Source organism: Labrus mixtus, chromosome 20, assembly GCF_963584025.1.
Source record: "Labrus mixtus chromosome 20, fLabMix1.1, whole genome shotgun sequence".
In the NCBI taxonomy this organism is placed as follows: domain Eukaryota; kingdom Metazoa; phylum Chordata; class Actinopteri; order Labriformes; family Labridae; genus Labrus; species Labrus mixtus.
This window is the reverse complement of record NC_083631.1, coordinates 2,359,997-2,377,758: the sequence shown is the minus strand read 5'-3', so window position 1 is coordinate 2,377,758 and position 17,762 is coordinate 2,359,997. Positions and strand designations below refer to the sequence as shown.

At 39.9% G+C, this 17,762-nt stretch overlaps 1 protein-coding gene across 2 annotated transcripts; it reads left to right on the top strand.

The window, feature by feature from the left end:
* The first annotated feature begins 5,613 nt into the window (after window positions 1-5,613).
* Window positions 5,614-14,713, top strand: LOC132953997 (adhesion G protein-coupled receptor E1-like). Of its 2 annotated transcripts, none has more exons than XM_061026413.1 (19): window positions 5,614-5,837; window positions 7,350-7,421; window positions 8,266-8,406; window positions 8,505-8,657; window positions 8,832-8,978; window positions 9,456-9,578; window positions 9,748-9,791; window positions 9,897-10,001; window positions 10,270-10,423; window positions 10,620-10,742; window positions 10,833-11,023; window positions 11,118-11,279; window positions 11,381-11,575; window positions 11,825-12,042; window positions 12,148-12,208; window positions 12,291-12,382; window positions 12,520-12,685; window positions 12,992-13,088; window positions 13,436-14,713. In XM_061026413.1, exons 1-19 carry the CDS (start codon window positions 5,807-5,809, stop codon window positions 13,453-13,455), a joined length of 2,295 nt encoding a protein of 764 aa, XP_060882396.1. In that variant the 5' UTR covers window positions 5,614-5,806; the 3' UTR covers window positions 13,456-14,713. The 2 variants fall into 2 exon arrangements, with proteins under 2 accessions (XP_060882396.1, XP_060882397.1); XM_061026414.1 differs by lacking the exon at window positions 5,614-5,837 and adding an exon at window positions 6,791-6,859.
* Window positions 14,714-17,762: the final 3,049 nt, after the last annotated feature.

The window sequence follows — 17,762 nt, the reverse complement described above, 5'->3', positions numbered from 1 at the left end:
TTCCATCTACCTGGGTGCGGATGGTTTTGTCTTCAATCAATCCCACAGCTTGTTGATCTTGCTTAGATCGGGTCACCTCTTTCTCGTGCCAGTAAGGTACAGTGTCGGCCTTCCAGAGCCTTTCAACATGCTTGTACAGCTCGTCTGTTACTGATGGGGATGAGATGAAAAGACACTGTGTTGTGTGTACAGGCCGCCCCATTACCTGTACCGGACCTTGCAGGGTCCACCCAAGCCTGGTGTGAACTGCTGCCGGGCTGGGTGGGTGTGACATGTGGTGTAAAAGTGCTTTGAGTAGTCAGAAGACTAGAAAAGCACTATATAAGCGCAAGTCCATTTACCATTTATCTGAGCCTATCAGGAGTGCTGGTTTGGCTTCTCTCAAAGCAGGTATAGGGATACCACGCAGGTGTTTAAATTTCTTTTGAAGGTGGTCAACAGGGTATGTATGCTGAGCTAAGCTGAGTCGGATAGCAGTGAAGGCACCATTACCCTTGTAGCGAGTCTGTGGATTGGCAGCTGTGGAAACTAGGAAGGATACTGAGTGTCCATGGAGCACCTGAACATCCTAACGAACAGTATGTAGAGGAAGGTCTTCAGGGATGCCCTTAATTCCAAGAGCCTTAGCTGCATTGGGTAACAGTATTGTCCTCTCAGATCCATCATCAAGGATGGCAAAGGTGTCTAAAGTCTGCTCCCCATAATGTACGAATACTGGGACTACCTTTAGCATGACCTTATTTCCAGCGCATGGTCGGTCAAGGTAGAGGGAATCAGAAGCAGAGGTGGTTAAACAGCTCCTCCTTAACTGCTACTTCTTTCTTACCCTTCTCTGGTCTTGCATTTATCTCATGGAGAGCAAGGAAGTGTTTTCCCTGACAAAGGTTGCAGGGCTTCTTCAATGTACACTGGGTTGCTTGATGTGATCTGGCACAGCACCAGCACCGTTTGTTGACCTGGATCCACTCTTTGAGCTGATCTTTGGTGAGTTTGATGACATCACTGCACTGACTGAGGTAATGCTCAGTGCTCTCGCAGAAAGGACAGTAGACTCTACTCTTTGCTTTCTTATCCTGTAAACCTTCTTTATGTGGCAGAGAGGTCATCCTGGTGGGCTCACTAGCACCATGTAATATTGTCACTGTTTGTTTTCCAGGATGGCCATCAGACTTCACAGTCTGCCTTTCTCTGCTGCTTCTTCCAGTTACTTGACTGTCGAAACCCTGACACCAAGATTCATAACAAAGCCATTCTGACAGGTCATAAAGCGTGTGGGCCCCCACATTCTGTTGAAACTGATGGAAAGTCAGCTCGCTGTTCTGGAGGGAGCTTGCTCAGCAGCCGTGCCACATGAGAGCCACAGTTCAGTTCGATTTCTCCATCGGCACCCAGAGTCTTTAACAGGCCCACTAATGATTGTATCTGGAGGGAGAACTTCTGAAATGCTGCAGCATCTCCACGCTTTACCTCAGGGGCCTCTAGAACACTTGCTATCTTCCTTAAGGCAAGCTGATGGGGTTGACCGAATTTGTCATGAAGGGCTATCATAGTGTCAGTATAAGGGGTGGGTGAGTTCAAGTAGGCATCTGCTATCAGTTTAGCTTCCTCCAACTTCAGATGATCCACAAGTACTTGATACTTGAAGAGTTTGGTGGTGTTAGAGGGAAGTAGGTTATCCAAGGCGATGCGAAGCCTCGCAAACTCACTTGGGTCAGGGTTAATGAACTTTGGGATAGTAGGTTTAGGCCCTCTATATACCTGTTGTAGTGTAATTAAATTATTAAGATGTTATTTCTTTATTTAACCTCGGATTTAAGAAGGGGCACCACTTCCTGTTTAAAGGAAGAAAAATAACTTTAATGGTATAAGTTAATTAATTAATTAGTCAGTTTCATATTTTGAAAGAAGTAAGATCTGGAAATGTTAAATAAGAAAACACACAGACAAAGTCCTGAATTTTATGTGTAAAATTTAATATAAAAAGGGGTAAACAATGAGGTATAGATGAAACAGATAAAGAATATGATTATTATGATCGGGATGATGCAATTATAATGTATGGTGACATTATATATTTAGTAATGAGATAAGACGTGGTATTGTTTGAATGACTTAATCAGAAAATGGTCAAAAAGAAAAAGTTGATAAAGGAATTTTGGGATTCTATTTGGATTTAAAGGAGAGCTCTAAATAGACACGACTCAAGACTCAATCTTCCAACACCCCTTGCCACCAGCAGTCTTACTCTGAGATGTTTTCAATTGAACTCCACCGGCTGGTCCCGCGTTTCAGTCTCTGGCAAGCGGTTCTTTTCAGGCCCAGAGAGGTCCACGGGCCAGATTAGATGCCTCAACAACTTGGTCGGAGTGTGCAGCTGGGATGGAGATTGTACGTCGGTTCAGCCGTCGTCTCAGAAGCTCCAAGAGGATCCAACAGGAAAAAAAGTATTAAAGAGTCTTTTGATACGTCGATTTCCAGTTCAGATTAACCGGATGGCCATCTCTATGAATCCAAACTAAGGAATTGGCGTTCAAAATTTAAGAGCAAAGACTTTGGAGAAGAAAGTTCAAAAACCTTGCTTGAGCCAGAAAGAATTGATGTTCCAAAAATTGTGCGTGAAAAAGAAAGTTCGGCAGAGACTCGTCTCTACGGCACAAACTTAAAAGAAGTGATTCGGACCGAAGTCCAAAGAGAAGCGAGCAAGAGCTGAAGCTCTAAACTTCAACAAACCAAGCAAAACTAAAGAACTGGAGATCTGAGCTGAGTGTGGACTCTTATCAGCTGCGGGCGAAGGAGGGGGGCCTGCAGGGGAAGGGTCACTCCCATTCTGACCGGAGGACAATTGTTTAAACTAAACCGAGTTTACTCAATAAGATTAATTCAATTCAATTCAATTCAAAAAACTTTATTTGTCCCCGGGGGCAATTCAAAGGCACACAGAGCAGTAAATTAACAACAGTGCAAGTAAACGAAACATTTTAACCTAAATATAAAGTGTCAATTTAAATACAACTTAAAGCTTAAACTTAACTTAAAAATACAAAATATAAAAGAGTAGATATAAGTGGACAGTGATCGGACTAACAGATGTAAACAGACCAAACCATAACTATGTGTAAGAATAAGAATCTAAACATATATACGTCACCATACATTCATTTCGATATTATTTCTATCAGATCCACGTTGATGTAGGTTCATGTCATATATTTAGACAAACATTTCTATCAGATTCATGTTGAGATGAAAATCACACCATCTGGGAACATCCTCAGTTAATCCCAGCCTGTAGGTGAACAAAACCATGTTATACAGTCAACATTCTTAATAAGACATATTAATAAAGTAGGAAAAGAAGTTGGTGTCTTTAAATAACACCTTCTATAGCTAATATCAAAGAGTATGCTTTATAACACATCTAAATGTATAATTATGAAGGTTACGTATTCATGGGTATTCTAACACTAGATGGCAATAGCGCTCCACGTCAAATTCCTATTAAAACTCATATAACTCTCCTGTTCTGAAGATCAGATTTTGAGTTTAAAAAGATGATTATAATACATTCAATGTGACAATTACAAATATCTAGATGAAGAAAGACATAAATGTTCATTTGATGCAGAATTGAAAGCTGTGGTTTAATTCAGCTCTTCAGCAGTCCTTCAACAGATGGTCAATTTTACGACTTTGCAGAGACTGGTTTCGGTCACAGTTCATGTCTTTGGGGTCAATTCGTAGATAGCAGAGTGTTCTGTTTCCACTCGATTGTTTATTCCAGGTGTTGTAAAAGTTCATAATATCCTGTCTTCCAGAGCCTGTCTGAGAGGGAGACTTAAATCATTGATCAGTTCCTTTGTTTCTTGGTAAAATAAACCCAGATGTTAATCCACAGTCCTGAGTCCTGCAGGAAGAGAGGTTGTAAAACGTGGCTGCTGATAATGGCTACACCTGTTCAGGCTCAAGAGGCTGTGTAGGGTGAAAAGGTTGCAGCAACCATGGCATTGCATTTGATGCTGCAGAATGGTCAGCCTTCGCAGGTGACAGAGGTCTAAAACTGGCATGGATTGGAGCAGGTTGTGAAAATCTTGCAGGGGTGTAAGAAAGGGCTGGTTTACCAAAAGCAGGGGCTGGAGGCTGATACAACCTCTTTGGTAGTGAATGTTTAGCAGGTGGATATACAGGGTTCTTAAAGGGGTAATAGGGTTGCTTACTGTCTACCACTTGCTCCTCCATCTTGAGGTGGGACATGTCTCTGTGCAGATCCTGATCCAGCTCAGGCCAGGGTGGAGGATCGGGCCAGTCCTCCTCTTCCTTTGGTTGGGTTACACCCCAGTAGCGCTTAGGGGCTGCAGCACTTGGTTGTCTTGGCGTGCTGGATTCTACTGGTGGGCTACTACATTCACTCATATCTGCTCTCAACAAGCGGGCTTCCTCAACGAGCTCTTTGATCTCATTTCGGGTCTCAACTAGTACATTTAAACCTGACTGGAACATCTGTTGTGATTGGAGAAGCTTAGTCCTTTCCTCTTGGATGGCTCTTAATTCTTTCTGGAGACTGGGATCACGATACTGTGCTCCCTGGTTGGAGGGTGTATACTCAGGTCTGACATCACTATTCATATTTCTCCTCTGAGTGAAGCCTGGGGCTAGCAGCGTCCCTATGGAAGTGATCAGAGTGAGCCTGAGATGTCTGGAAGGGGGTCATCTGGACTGGACCCTCCCGTGGAAAAAACACTCTCTCTTCTGGGTAAGGATCTAATGGGCCCGACTGTGAGGTTTTGACTTGAAACAGGATGGTGTATCGGTCAGGATACAGAGTAAATGATGAGGAGACGTAGATGGTCTTAAACTGCCTTGTGGTCCAGCAGTGTTTATTCACTGACATCCAGTATTGTACATATTTATATTTACTGTTCCGTCATTGACTCAACACTGGAAACACTGTTGGATATCCATACGAGGACAGCAGGATTATAACAAAGGTAAATTTTAACATAAACTTTGTTGCAGAGTACAGCGAACTTGTATGCTGCCGCTCTCATCTCTGACGACACGCACTGAGGTAAACTGTTCATGAGATGCTTACGTCATCAACATGCAAGAGGAGCGTGGTGTGTGTGTGTGTGTGTGTGTGTGTGTGTGTGTGTGTGTGTGTGTGTGTGTGTGTGTGTGTGTGAAGCTCAACATTGTTACCATTGTTACATTGTCTCAGTTGGACCCACTCAGAGGCAAAACCTATATATATGTTAACACCATAATAAGTAGACTCTGAGCTAAAAAGTTGCTTATAGGAGGGCTGACCCACCAGCTGGACTTTGTCTATGAATAGTCTAAACTCCCCCCTTGACCCTCTGAGTGACCCCAACCAACAGAGTGGAGAGACACTAAACAGAGAGACTGAAAGAGAGACTGAAACCTACCTGTGGAAAAAAAACATAGTTAAGTAACACACTTCAGTCATGGAAGCAAAAGTTGAGAGAGTTGGCACAATCATTTCCTTTCAGTATAACCCCGCCCCAACAAGAGCAGAAGTGCCTGAAGTAACTCCAGAACTTTTGTTTCACAGGCGGGACTGAGATAGAGAGAGAGAGAGATAGAGAGAGAACCCCCTCATTATCATTATCATCTCAGCATGTCACCTCAGTAATGAGAGCAGAGTCATAGGGGGGAAGACAGACCCAGAAAGTAGCAGTAAGGACAGATAGTTGTTGAGACACCACTGATATCAGCATTTATTTACACTTTATTGAGAGAAGAGAAGAGAAGAGAAAACTTTCCTTTGGACAGTGTTTCCCTCTACAGCATGGCGGTCAGGTGGAACCTCCTGATTCTGGGTGAGTCACATCTGTCATCCTTTTGCAACTTGCTGAGGGACATTTTTTGTGCTCCAGAGAGGGAAACTATCCGGCAACAGAAGCAGGACAAATTTTAAGAACGGGTATTTGTATCTGTGTTTGTTTTTCTGTGGGAGCTTAATTCACTGCAGACATTTAAGATCACAAAAAAGATTCTGTACATACTGTGTTTAACTTTCTTAAACTTCTGTCAGCTTTTACCTTTTAAGTGAAGTAAGTAACTAGGTTGATTCAAATAAAGTTAACATATGTTGACAAAAGTGCCATTTTTACTGTAAGCGACATGGGTGTATGTGAAGGAATAAATCAGTCCAAACACGTTCTGGGTCTTTCTCATAACTTTAGTCAGCTTCTCCGACGCACGGTACATTCCACAACCTCTCTTCTCCTCTTTTCTCCCCTTCCCTACACAGCTCACTCCTGCCTGAACAGCGCCCACTAGGTGGCCTACCTAATAACAGGATATTAACATTACTGTAAACACTTGTAACCAACATCATAGCAATCATTTAAGAACATACTAAAGTTATGTCTGCATAGAGAAAGAACATAACAAACATATGTTTCTAACTTATTTGCATATCCCATTTTCACTCTTACATTACAATCAGCCAGTATTTTCATCAAAGTTCAAGAGAAATTATTATAGTAAGAAATGCAAAGGTGTGGGAAAGACCCCAAATATATTCAGAATAGAGGAAGGAAGGTGATGCTTAACGCAGCAGCTGTTCTTCTATCGGCCCTCTATCTGGGCCCCGCTGCACAGAGGACTTCTGTTCTTCTGCTTTAAAGAGATATTTATACACTATGAGCTCATCGCACAGTGTTCACATTACTGGTTGCCTGATAGTGACCAAAGTCTTACACATCTGCCTTCAGAGGCAGGAAATCCATGTGTTGCCATGGGTTACAATATGTTCCACTTTCTAAAATAACTTATTGGTCAGCACGCTTATTTTTTTTAACATGATCCTATCTAAAGATAAGAAGGCAACCGTAAGGTAAGCCATAATTTCAAATGTTCTGTTTATCAATGGGTTTTTTTTTTAACTTGGACATTACCTCCATTTGGTGCCATTTAGGCAGCCACAGAGGACTGACTGTGCATTGTTGTTTTTAATGTTGCGAAACAGAACCTTCACTCTCCTGCAGGGAAACCTTTGAGTTAGTTGTTTAATGACTTTGATAGGACAGTAGATAGAATTTTATTTTGGGGCTTTTTGTGCCTTTATTAGAGAGATAGGACAGAATATAGAGTCAGAAATCAGGGAGACAGAGAGTGGGGAATGAAATGCAGGAAAGGAGCCACAGGTTGGATTCGAACTTGGGCCACCCGCTTGGAAGACTACAGCTTCCATGGGGCACACGCACCACTGCGCCACCAGCGCCCCAACCTTTGAGTTAATTTTAAGAGAGAAAAGTGTGGGATGCATGTTAATGCATTAATGTTCAAAATGATGAACTGTAGACTGACAGTTACCTTTTTTTCAGCTCTGCACCTTTCCCTCCCTGTAGTCCTGTCCTGCCAACCAGGATTTATTATGCTTGACAACAAATGTATAGGTATGAAATGTTAACCTTACATATAACATAACCTTCCAAAGAAAATAATAAGACATAATGTGGCAACTGAGTCTTTTCCATACTTTGTATGTATGTGTGTGTGTGTTGTTTGTTTATGTGTGTGTGTGTGTGTGTGTGTGTGTGTGTGTGTGTTGTTTGTTTATGTGTGTGTGTGTGTGTGTGTGTGTGTGTGTGTGTGTGTGTGTGTGTGTGTGTTGTTTGTTTATGTGTGTGTGTGTGTGTGTGTGTGTGTGCTGTTTGTGTGTGTGTGTTGTTTGTTTATGTGTGTGTGTGTGTGTGTGTGTGTGTTGTTTGTTTATGTGTGTGTGTGTGTGTGTGTGTGTGTGTGTGTGTGTGTGTGTGTTTGTGTGTGTGTGTGTGTGTGTGTGTTGTTTGTGTGTGTGTGTGTGTGTGTGTGTGTTTGTGTGTGTGTGTGTGTGTGTGTGTGTGTGTGTGTGTTGTTTGTGTGTGTGTGTGTGTGTGTGTTGTTTGTGTGTGTGTGTGTGTGTGTGTGTGTGTGTGTGTGTGTGTGTGTTGTTTGTGTGTGTGTGTCTGTGTGTGTTGTTTGTGTGTGTGTGTGTGTGTGTGTGTGTGCTGTTTGTGTGTGTGTGTGTGTGTGTTGTTTGTGTGTGTGTGTGTGTGTGTGTGTGTTGTTTGTGTGTGTGTGTGTGTGTGTGTGTTTGTGTGTGTGTGTGTGTGTGTGTGTGTGTGTGTGTTGTTTGTGTGTGTGTGTGTGTGTGTGTGTGTGTGTGTTATAAAGAATCTGTTTGATTAATGATATTTTTCCCAGCACTTTTTTGTATGTGATGTTCATCTTTATCCCTCTTTTCTTTCCTTAATTTAGACATAGATGAATGTGTTGACATTGATGTTAATCCTGGTTCTGGACCATGTCACATGTATTCCACTTGTGTGAACACAGAAGGAAGCTACTCTTGCGAATGTTTTGATGGTTTCAGCTCAAAATCAAGTACACAATGTGCAGGTAAGTTATCGTCTCTATAATTTATCTTAGTGACAGTAAAGAGTCAACTTTAACAGTCATCATCATGCTATAAACATCCTGTAATCCTTTCATTGAAGATATCAATGAGTGTTCGACCCAAAAAGACATCTGTGGACCGAACGCTGAATGTAAGAATACAATTCCACATTATTCCTGCACCTGTAAGGAAGGATTCATTTCCACAGCAGGAAGAAAGACTTTTGGCCACATTGACAAAGATACATGTACAGGTAAGATGTGTATCAGTTCCCTCACTATTAGTACAAACTGTACCATGTCATTTTAAAGGCAGCTTTAATCGTTCTCTGTGTGCTGCAGACATGAGTTATCTAGTCTCTTTCTGTTTTTGGAGTGTTGCTTTCCCTTCCAAACGATTCCTTTAAATCTTCTCCCTCTTCATACAGATGTTGACGAATGTAAAGTTGACAAGGTGTGTGATCAGAATGCAACATGCAACAACACACTGGGCAGTTATCACTGTTTCTGCAACCCTGGCTTTGGACTGACATCTGGCCAGTCGTACTATACTGGGACACAGGGTCAATGTGAAGGTGAGAGTTATGTTACCATTTTGTAAAATGCTTAAATTCAGCTTTTTGTACAACTGATTTCATAAAGTTTCTTAAATTGGTTCATAGAATAATAAAGGCTTGAATATGATGTAGGTTGTTTCATGACTTTGATTAAATGAGTTATTGATGGCCGGCGTGCTTTTCAACAACAGAGTTCTAACTTTTACGTCAGTTGAAGTTAAGTTAGTTTAAAGACGATAAGAATTAAATTGTTGGCCATTCAGTTTTCCTATAATTCAATGAGAGATTTTTAAGGAGCTGACAGCTGTCAGCGTAAATGACTAATTTGCAACTGGTTGGTTTTGAGAGCATGGCCCCGTGTTTTGTTTGTGTCCAGCCCACTTTATGTTATTTCTGTCTTATCTTTGTAAACCTATGGATGGAACAGGATATTTGTTCTCCCTCTTGGACCACACATTTGAACCACTTTTCCTCCCACTGATTTGTTTCCATTAGACATATGTAAGGTTGATAAGACAATCTGTGGAAATGGAACCTGCCACCGTGGAGCTAATGGTCATCACTGTGCTTGCCATGCTGGATTTACCAACTATGGCAACAATGGGTCTCGCTGCACTGGTAAGAACACAGTAGTACCTTTTTATTTTCCTACATTTATTACTGAGCTTGTGTTTACTCTGAAAATATATAAAACAAACACGATCATTACCACAAGCATCCTTGTTCTATTAATGCTATCAGGCATCAGTAAGAACATTTAATCAAACATTACTTCCTGTTTCCTCAGCGTTAAACTGTGATGTTTACAAAGATACAAGCTATCTGAGAGCGGTAATGGAACACTAACTCTTATCATGTTTCTTACTAAAGTTCATCATATGTTCCTAATGTCTACTGCCTCACACTTCTATGTCATTTCTAAATCTGCTTTTCTAGACATTTCCTGTTGCACACGACCTGGTGGTGCAGTTGAATAAAAGCTGTCTAGAGCTGACAGAAAGTGAGGATTCAACAGAGCTGGACGGAGAGGAATTACTCAAGGTACATGGTCACATAAAGTAATAGAAATACAGTGTGATTATTTAAAGATGTCTTCAGTTCCTTGCAAGTAGCAGAGAAACGGGAAGTTTTGCTTCCTGCAGGCTCTGTCACGTGTTTCTCAGATGTCTGTCAGTGACTTTGTAGACTGTTTATGTTGACCTGAGGCGGTATGCAGCCTGAAAGTCTGCCTCAGACCAACTCTGTCTCCTGTTTCTCTCTACACATGCTCATGCTGCTCCCTCTGTGTCTCTGTGTCCTGTGGACACAGAGACTGTTGTCTGTCATCGACAATCTCTTGTCCGGTGAAACCTTCAGCGATAACAGGAAAGTCTCCATCTTTCTTGACTTGGTGGAAAACACACTGAAGCTCATAGGACCTTTCATGAAGCCCCCAGGAACCAAAATATCATCTACTCACACAGGTTAATTAAAGTCTGCACTCACAAAGATAAATGTATTCAATTCTGTCATTGCTCTGTGTTTGTATAGAAATACAATGTGTTACTTGAAGAGGTTTTTACTTCTTCAGATGTTATCATAGATTTCACTTTTGACTGAAGTAATTTATTTGATATAAGCAGACAAGCAGTGCATGTTGATCTTTGTATCTGGGTCCAGAGCTGCAGCTGCTGCTGCATAAGGGAGCTGACTTACCCCAAGGAGCTGTGGTTTTATCATCAATGCAAGCTCAGCTGGACATGCAGATGGAGACAGCTGCAGGAGATCCTTCCTCTTACCCTGGTAATCATCTTGACTGTAATTAATTAATTAAAGTTTTACCACTTTAATGAATGTACATTAAATGTTTCCCCTTCCTGTGCTTTGTGAAAGGCTTTACAGCAGTGTCCCTGCTAAGCTATGCAAACCTGGAAGGCTCTGCAGAGGGTTTCTACAGTGGAATGAAACCAAAAGGAAAGGAACGTTTTAAGATCAACTCTAAAGTAGTGACTGTTTCTGTCAGCAACACAAACACAAGCCATCTCCAAGAGCCTATCAAGTTAACCTTTAACCACCTGGAAAAGGTAGCATTACATCATTTTCTATCAAGGATAATAATATATTCATGCCTGAAGATAAGACTTTTATCATGTTTACTAACTCGATGTTGTTTCACAGAGAAACCAAACCCACGCGTGTGTGTTCTGGAACTCCTCAGAGGAAGGGGGGACGTGGTCTGCTCGTGGCTGCAGTGTGGTGGAGTCCAATCCTGAATACACTGTGTGCTCCTGCAACCATCTGAGCAGCTTTGCTGTGCTCATGGCACTTTATGACTTGAAGGTTCAAAATCTTAAAAAAACAACCTTGAGGCACAACAGCGTGTAAAGTCATTTTCTGTTTTTTGTAATGTAACCCTTCTCTCTCTGTGTGTCTTTGAACAGGACAGGTTTGAGTTAGAGCTGATCTCATGGGTGGGTCTTTCCCTGTCACTTATCTGCCTCTTCATCTGCATCCTGACGTTCTGGTTTATACGCTCCATCCACAGCCCCAGAACAACCATCCACCTTCACCTATGCATCAGTCTCTTCATTGCCAACCTCATTTTCCTCGTAGGCATCTCTCGTACAGAAAACCCGGTAATTACTGACGTAACATTTAAAATGTCTGCATTGCCAAGATCAACACAGAACATTTCTGAAACCTTTGAATCAACAGTGAAGTTTATGGAGCAACAGTAAGCTGCTAAGTGACATATCTGGGTGCTTAAAACTTATATAGTTGATTGAATAAGTAGTTATATCTATTCTATACACCATATTTCTCTGTAATCTCTGCACTTTTCTTACTAGTCATAATCATTCTCCTCTTTCTCGTCCCTGTCCAAGGTTGGCTGTGCAGTGGTTGCCGGGTTGCTGCATTTCTTCTTCCTGGCTGCATTTTGCTGGATGTGCCTGGAGGGCATACAACTCTTCAGGATGGTAATCCTGGTCTTTAACACCAACTTCAAAACCCTCTACATGATGGCAGGTGGCTATGGAGTCCCAGCTGTAATCGTCGCTATCTCTGCCTTAGTTAACGCCAAGGGATACGGCACTGATAGACAGTGAGTTCCCTCTACTGATGCTAATGTTATTTCCATTTAAAAATGTTACCTGAACCCGAGCTTACGTTGTTAGTCCGTTTAATTGAATCTAAATTGTTATTGCAGTTGCTGGTTGAAGCTGGATTTCATTTGGAGTTTCTTTGGCCCCGCCTGTGTCATCATCATTGTGAGTATGAACATAATTATTGATGTGAAAATGCTCTAAACTGTGATCATTGCTTTTTTAAAGCCTCTCCTTTGCCTTTCAGATAAACATTTTCTTCTTTCTCATGACTGTGTGGAAATTGGCACAGAAGTTCTCAAGATTACACCCTGACCTGGACAATCTGCAGAAAATAAAGTGAGTTCTTGCAGGACTACAGACTGTGTATGTGTTTAAATATGTGATAATGTATTTACTGTGTGGAATGAGACAATTTCTATTCCAGTATGAGTGCATGAGAATTGACCCCTGAGTGTCTTTGTTGCCCCCTGCAGGGTTTTCACCATTACTGCAGTGGCTCAGCTGTGTGTGTTGGGCACCATGTGGATCTTTGGATGTTTCCAGTTTGAGGAGGGCACCATTGTAATGTCCTACCTGTTTACCATCTTTGGCAGCTTGCAGGGGGTCATGCTCTTCGTCATTCGTCATTCGTCTAAACAGGTCGGTCACAATCCTCTAATACAATGTTACAATATTACAATTCACTTAGCAGACACTTTTATCCAAAGCGACGTACATCAGAGAGTAAGTACAACACTAATCCATTCATACACCACCACCGAAGCAGCGGGAGCAATGCAGGGTTAAGTGTCTTGCCCTAGGACACATCGGACTTGTTGCTCAGCTGGGGATCGAACCCTCGACCTTCCGGTTGAGACGACCCTACCAACTGACCCACAGCCGTTATATATTTTTTAATCCGCTGCTTTGTCTGAGGTCAATACTCATGTTTTATTCTGTGCTTAGGTGAGGGAGGAGTATGGAAACATCCTGTCAAAATGCTGTGCACCCAGGAAGAAGACATACTCAGAGTCAAGCTCATTCCAACTCCAGCAAAGCTCGAGTAAATATTTATTTCTATTTGCAGTGTCTCTGAATCAGGTGGAATGAAGTGAAGTTAAACTTTGCTCTCCAATAATTTTTCATTTCACATTGGCTTATTACATCAGAGTTCAATGTAGCAGTGTGCTGCCTTTGAAGTCATACAATGTCAAATCTATTTGGCTCCATTTTTACATCTCATATTGTATCAAAAGGAGGACAAATAAGAGTTAACATAAATCAAATGAGTATTTCCTGGTACAAAATAAAAGCTTTAACATTTGATATGGGATCAGTTTGCTTAAGAGAAAAAAAGGAGTTCAATTATTTAAAAAGTAGAAACTGACTGAAATGTGTTTCTGTCTTCAGGGATCCAAGAGCAGCCATGAAAACAGAGAGTCTCAAGTCTGGGGTGTTGTGCAGTCACAGGGTCCACTCATTTCCTGAGGACTGCAATCACAAACATAAAGTCAACTACTGCCCTGCCATTAGAAGCCAATGCACCAGATTGCTTCACTGCAATTGTGCATCGAATATTTAAAAAAAAAAAGCTTTTATGTGGTGTATCTTGGTCATTGTATTTTAAAAGTATTAAAATGGAACATTGCTGCAAAAATATAATTTTTGGGTTAAATCACAATTAATCGCATTTTAATCGCATTTTTTGAATTCCTGTATTTTGCATTACAAAACATACTCTATGGTATATAGGTGACATTAACTTAACAATGGAAAAATGAACTTGTTTCGGATTAAAAGGAAATGAAACAGCTAAAAGGAACGATAAAAAAGTGAATTATTTGATTAGGGGCTGTGGCTCAGTGGTAGAGTTGGTCATCTCTCAATTGGAATGTGGAATTTGATCCCCAGTTAATCAACTTATTTAATTCTTTATAGAGTAAGGATTTTCCTTTTTAATAAGGAATGATATCAGTGGGAATAACCTATATATATTATATATATATATATATATATATATATATATACTGCTATATATTTTAGCAGAGCTGTACAGATATTTCATGATGTCTGCAGGGACTCTGCTTATGAACCCCTGCTGCTCAGGCGCCCCCTGTGCGTAGTCCCCTCACTCTGAAATCTCTCTAATATAATGCATGTTTGTATTTAGGGCCTATGTGTGTGATTAGCATATCTGTCAATACAGAGCGTAAACCTGAATTGGCCCTCAGGGATTAATAAAGTATACACAATTTGAAAAACATAAATAAAGAATTAATCTAAATAGCAATTTATGCAACTCATATGGACTTCAAATGTAAGTTAAAGAAAGTATGTAAATATTTCTTGTCAATTTGATTTGTATAACAGTAAGTGACTGCATTCCTTCTCCATTCAGCATGATGAAACATTATGGTTAATGTGTCATTTCTAATTGAAAAGGTAGTTTATGTACATATTTCAGGAATATATTTCCTTATTATTGTCTGTTAGACTATTAGCAATGTTTTAAACACTGGTTTAAGATTGATCATTGATCAAAAACAATGTCTTGTTAACGATCAGCATTTTTTATTTATTTTCTTCAGTAGGTAAATTCTTAAAATTTGTGTTTTTTTATGTTTTCTTTCCACTGTTTTTATACTTTCTGAAAGCTTTTATTAAATAAATATTTTTCTCATGCCTGAATTCTCAGTGTGAAGTATAGGCTGACATTTTTTGGGATTCCTGGGAATGGATTTCATTACTAATTACGGGATTGGGACAGGACAGGGAAAACAAATCAGCGGGAGCAGAGACAGGAGTGGGAATCATAAGTGTGACTGTGCACGGTTATGCACACACTGCAGTCGTGGCATAAATTAAACATCAACGGACTCAGAGAGAGCAGGTATACCTGATGTGGGAAAGGCAGAGAATAGTTAGGTAAAAACAATGATCCCTCTGTTTAACAGACAGAGCTCTCTGGAGCAAGTCGGACATACTAAAACAGTTCATGAGAGTCGAGAGTGTCTGTAGTGCAACACAGTATCTGTATGTAAAATATGTAACTTCATTGTTAAAGGCCGTGACTCTGGGAAGATTGGCCCCAAGACACACGCTTGAAGTAATTAAAAATGTAAAAATACTAAACGGGAGCTGGATGGGACAGGATGCCATCTTAATTTAAGATGCCATGGGATTTTCTTTTCAATTCTGGGATTGGATGGTATTTTTTTGTGGGAGTGGGATGGGACAGCAGTGGTTTTTCACTCTAGTGTGAAGGTAGTCCCACCAATATTCTTGAATTCCATATTTAAGATATATAATTAACCAGTCTTAAAGGGCTGAAGAACAAACTTATCTTTTACTTTAAATAACCTGGTGTGGGAGCCCAGAAATATAGAAAATTCAAAATAACAAGTTTCGTTAAAGAGACAGAATGTGTTTACAAAACCTTTGCAACGACAGTGTCTTCCTTCCTGTCTAATGCTCTGAGTTACATAACTCTTTGCACACTGCTGGAAGACTTATCTGGCTAAAAGCAACACATAAAGAGGAAATACAAGATCATCACGTCTTTCATCCTGTTCACGTTAGAAACCGAAGTGATCATCTCATGAAAACAACTTTGAAGACTCAAACTTGACACATCATTTGCACAAATGTTTATGAGCAGACATGGTCCTGAAAACACATTTTACATTCTGAAACATCATATCATCTTATGCCATCTCCCCATGTCCCATTTTCAAGCCTGGCCAATTACGGCAGACGGCTGTTGAGTCATCATGAGTTTGGATTTTCCCAAGATTTCTGCCTCATTCTTCCTTGCCACTGTAACTTTTGCTAAATGTTGCTAAGTGCTACGTTAATACGGCAATTGATTGATTGATTGATTGATTGATTGATTGATTGATTGATTGATTGATTGATTGATTGATTGATTGATTGATTGATTGATTGATGAAGCTTTCCTCAACTTGCTGAAAGGGAGCAGATTCACCTTAAATATCAAAGCCAAAAAGAGGAGGTAGATTTTTGTTGCAAATTACAGCTAAGTATCATCACACATTAGTCAATAATGATTAAATATCTTCCAGAATCTTCACCAGGTAGGGTCATTATAACAACTTATATGTGTTAAAGGTAAACAGATATGATCAATGCCTTTAAGTACAGAGATGCACTATTGCATCTTCCAGGATAGTTTGTGAGGGATCAAAGTTGTGTGAAGGAACAAAGACAGTTGAATGTTTCTCTTATCTGCAGTTCAATTTGCAGGAAGCGCTCATTTGTTGTTGATGTAATTCACAGTTTTGTCCACTAGACTGTGCCGTTTTACTATGATTTACTAAGAGTAGCTCGTTTCTGGACTAACTTGTGTTTATGTCGTTTTGAGATATGATTTTTTTTTTTTTTAAGAAATAGAGGATAAAAAGACAATTAAAAAATCTAAACTGCAGTAAACACAAAAAGCTAATCAGTGGAAATTGAAGTCACTCCTTATCTATAACATGGTGTCTATATGTTTTCTCTCATTTCTTTTGAAATATTATTTATTTTACTGATTTGCTTTAATTAGCAGGACAATGATTTGTACAATGTGCGAAATGAATTTATTTTATTATTTTCTACCAGTAAAAAGAAAGATCATCTCTCATTATGTCTACAGACCCACACAAACACACCTGTGATATCTGGTATTACTGTATATGTGTAATGTCAAAATCTTATAGCTTCCATTTGAGTACATAATGTAGTGTCAGTACAGGTCTTGATGATAAAATTAAAAACCTTAGTAGTCATCAAATGAAAAGGGAGTAAAGATATAATGTGAAATACTTTATTTAGTTAAAAAAAAGTTACAACTTAATAACTTATCATGTCTTATTCTAGTTTTCGTTTTTAAGATGGCAGAGCAGGATCTATTACACTTTGATCAAATGTCATCACAAACAGTTTGTGGATAAAAGTTACAAACTGTTGTCACAACACAAACTGTTGTCACAACACTAAGTGGCTCAGCTTTCTCATCACTTCCTCTTCTAAGAATACAAGTTCAGCGAACTGAAGGTGTGAGGACAACATGGCCGTGGTTCCTGCAGAATGCATGAGAGATATTTTTTCACAGCTATAAGGAAATTACATTTTGCACATATTGTGGCATTCAGCACAGAGGGGCAGGGTGCTGCATTCAAAAGTGTTAGGCTAGAGGTGTCATTCTCTCAACGCTCAACATTTGTTCACATGGAAACATTTTAATAACACAGCACAGTAGACCGACCTTTGTCAAATGTCTAAATGTTCTGTGCGTTACAAAGCATTGATCAAAAGTCATGTAATATATATGTCTTTAAACAGATTAATGTTTTTAATCTGAAATACCATAGCAAGACCAAAGAAACATGACGAATCAATCATGTTTTCTTTACCAATTAAAAAAACACTACGTCATATTGTGCTGTATAAGTTTTCATGATGGAGTAATAGAGGTGATTTATATCATTTTAAAAAGTGGCTACAGCGTTTTTAGGGATGTCAAATATTTTACCCAAAAAGAAGAATCATAAAACGTAAGAAAAACAAATGAAATATCTGATAACATAATGAATATGAATTGATTGAGTATAAACAATCACTTATTAACATGAAATCTTTATGTGTTTTAGACAGCAAAAAGACAAAAAAGGGAACTGTTGACTCTGACATTTAGACTTGAACCAGACCCACCATGCAGACCGTTAAAAGGTGCAGA

Excerpts from the sequence above, each read along its gene's own strand:
- LOC132953997 (XM_061026413.1), top strand. The coding sequence starts at position 5,807 with ATGGCGGTCAGGTGGAACCTCCTGATTCTGG. Across the intron at positions 8,658-8,831 it reads TGACAAAGATACATGTACAG|ATGTTGACGAATGTAAAGTT; the intron begins GTAAGATGTGTA and ends CTCTTCATACAG. Across the intron at positions 12,686-12,991 it reads TTCGTCATTCGTCTAAACAG|GTGAGGGAGGAGTATGGAAA; the intron begins GTCGGTCACAAT and ends TTCTGTGCTTAG.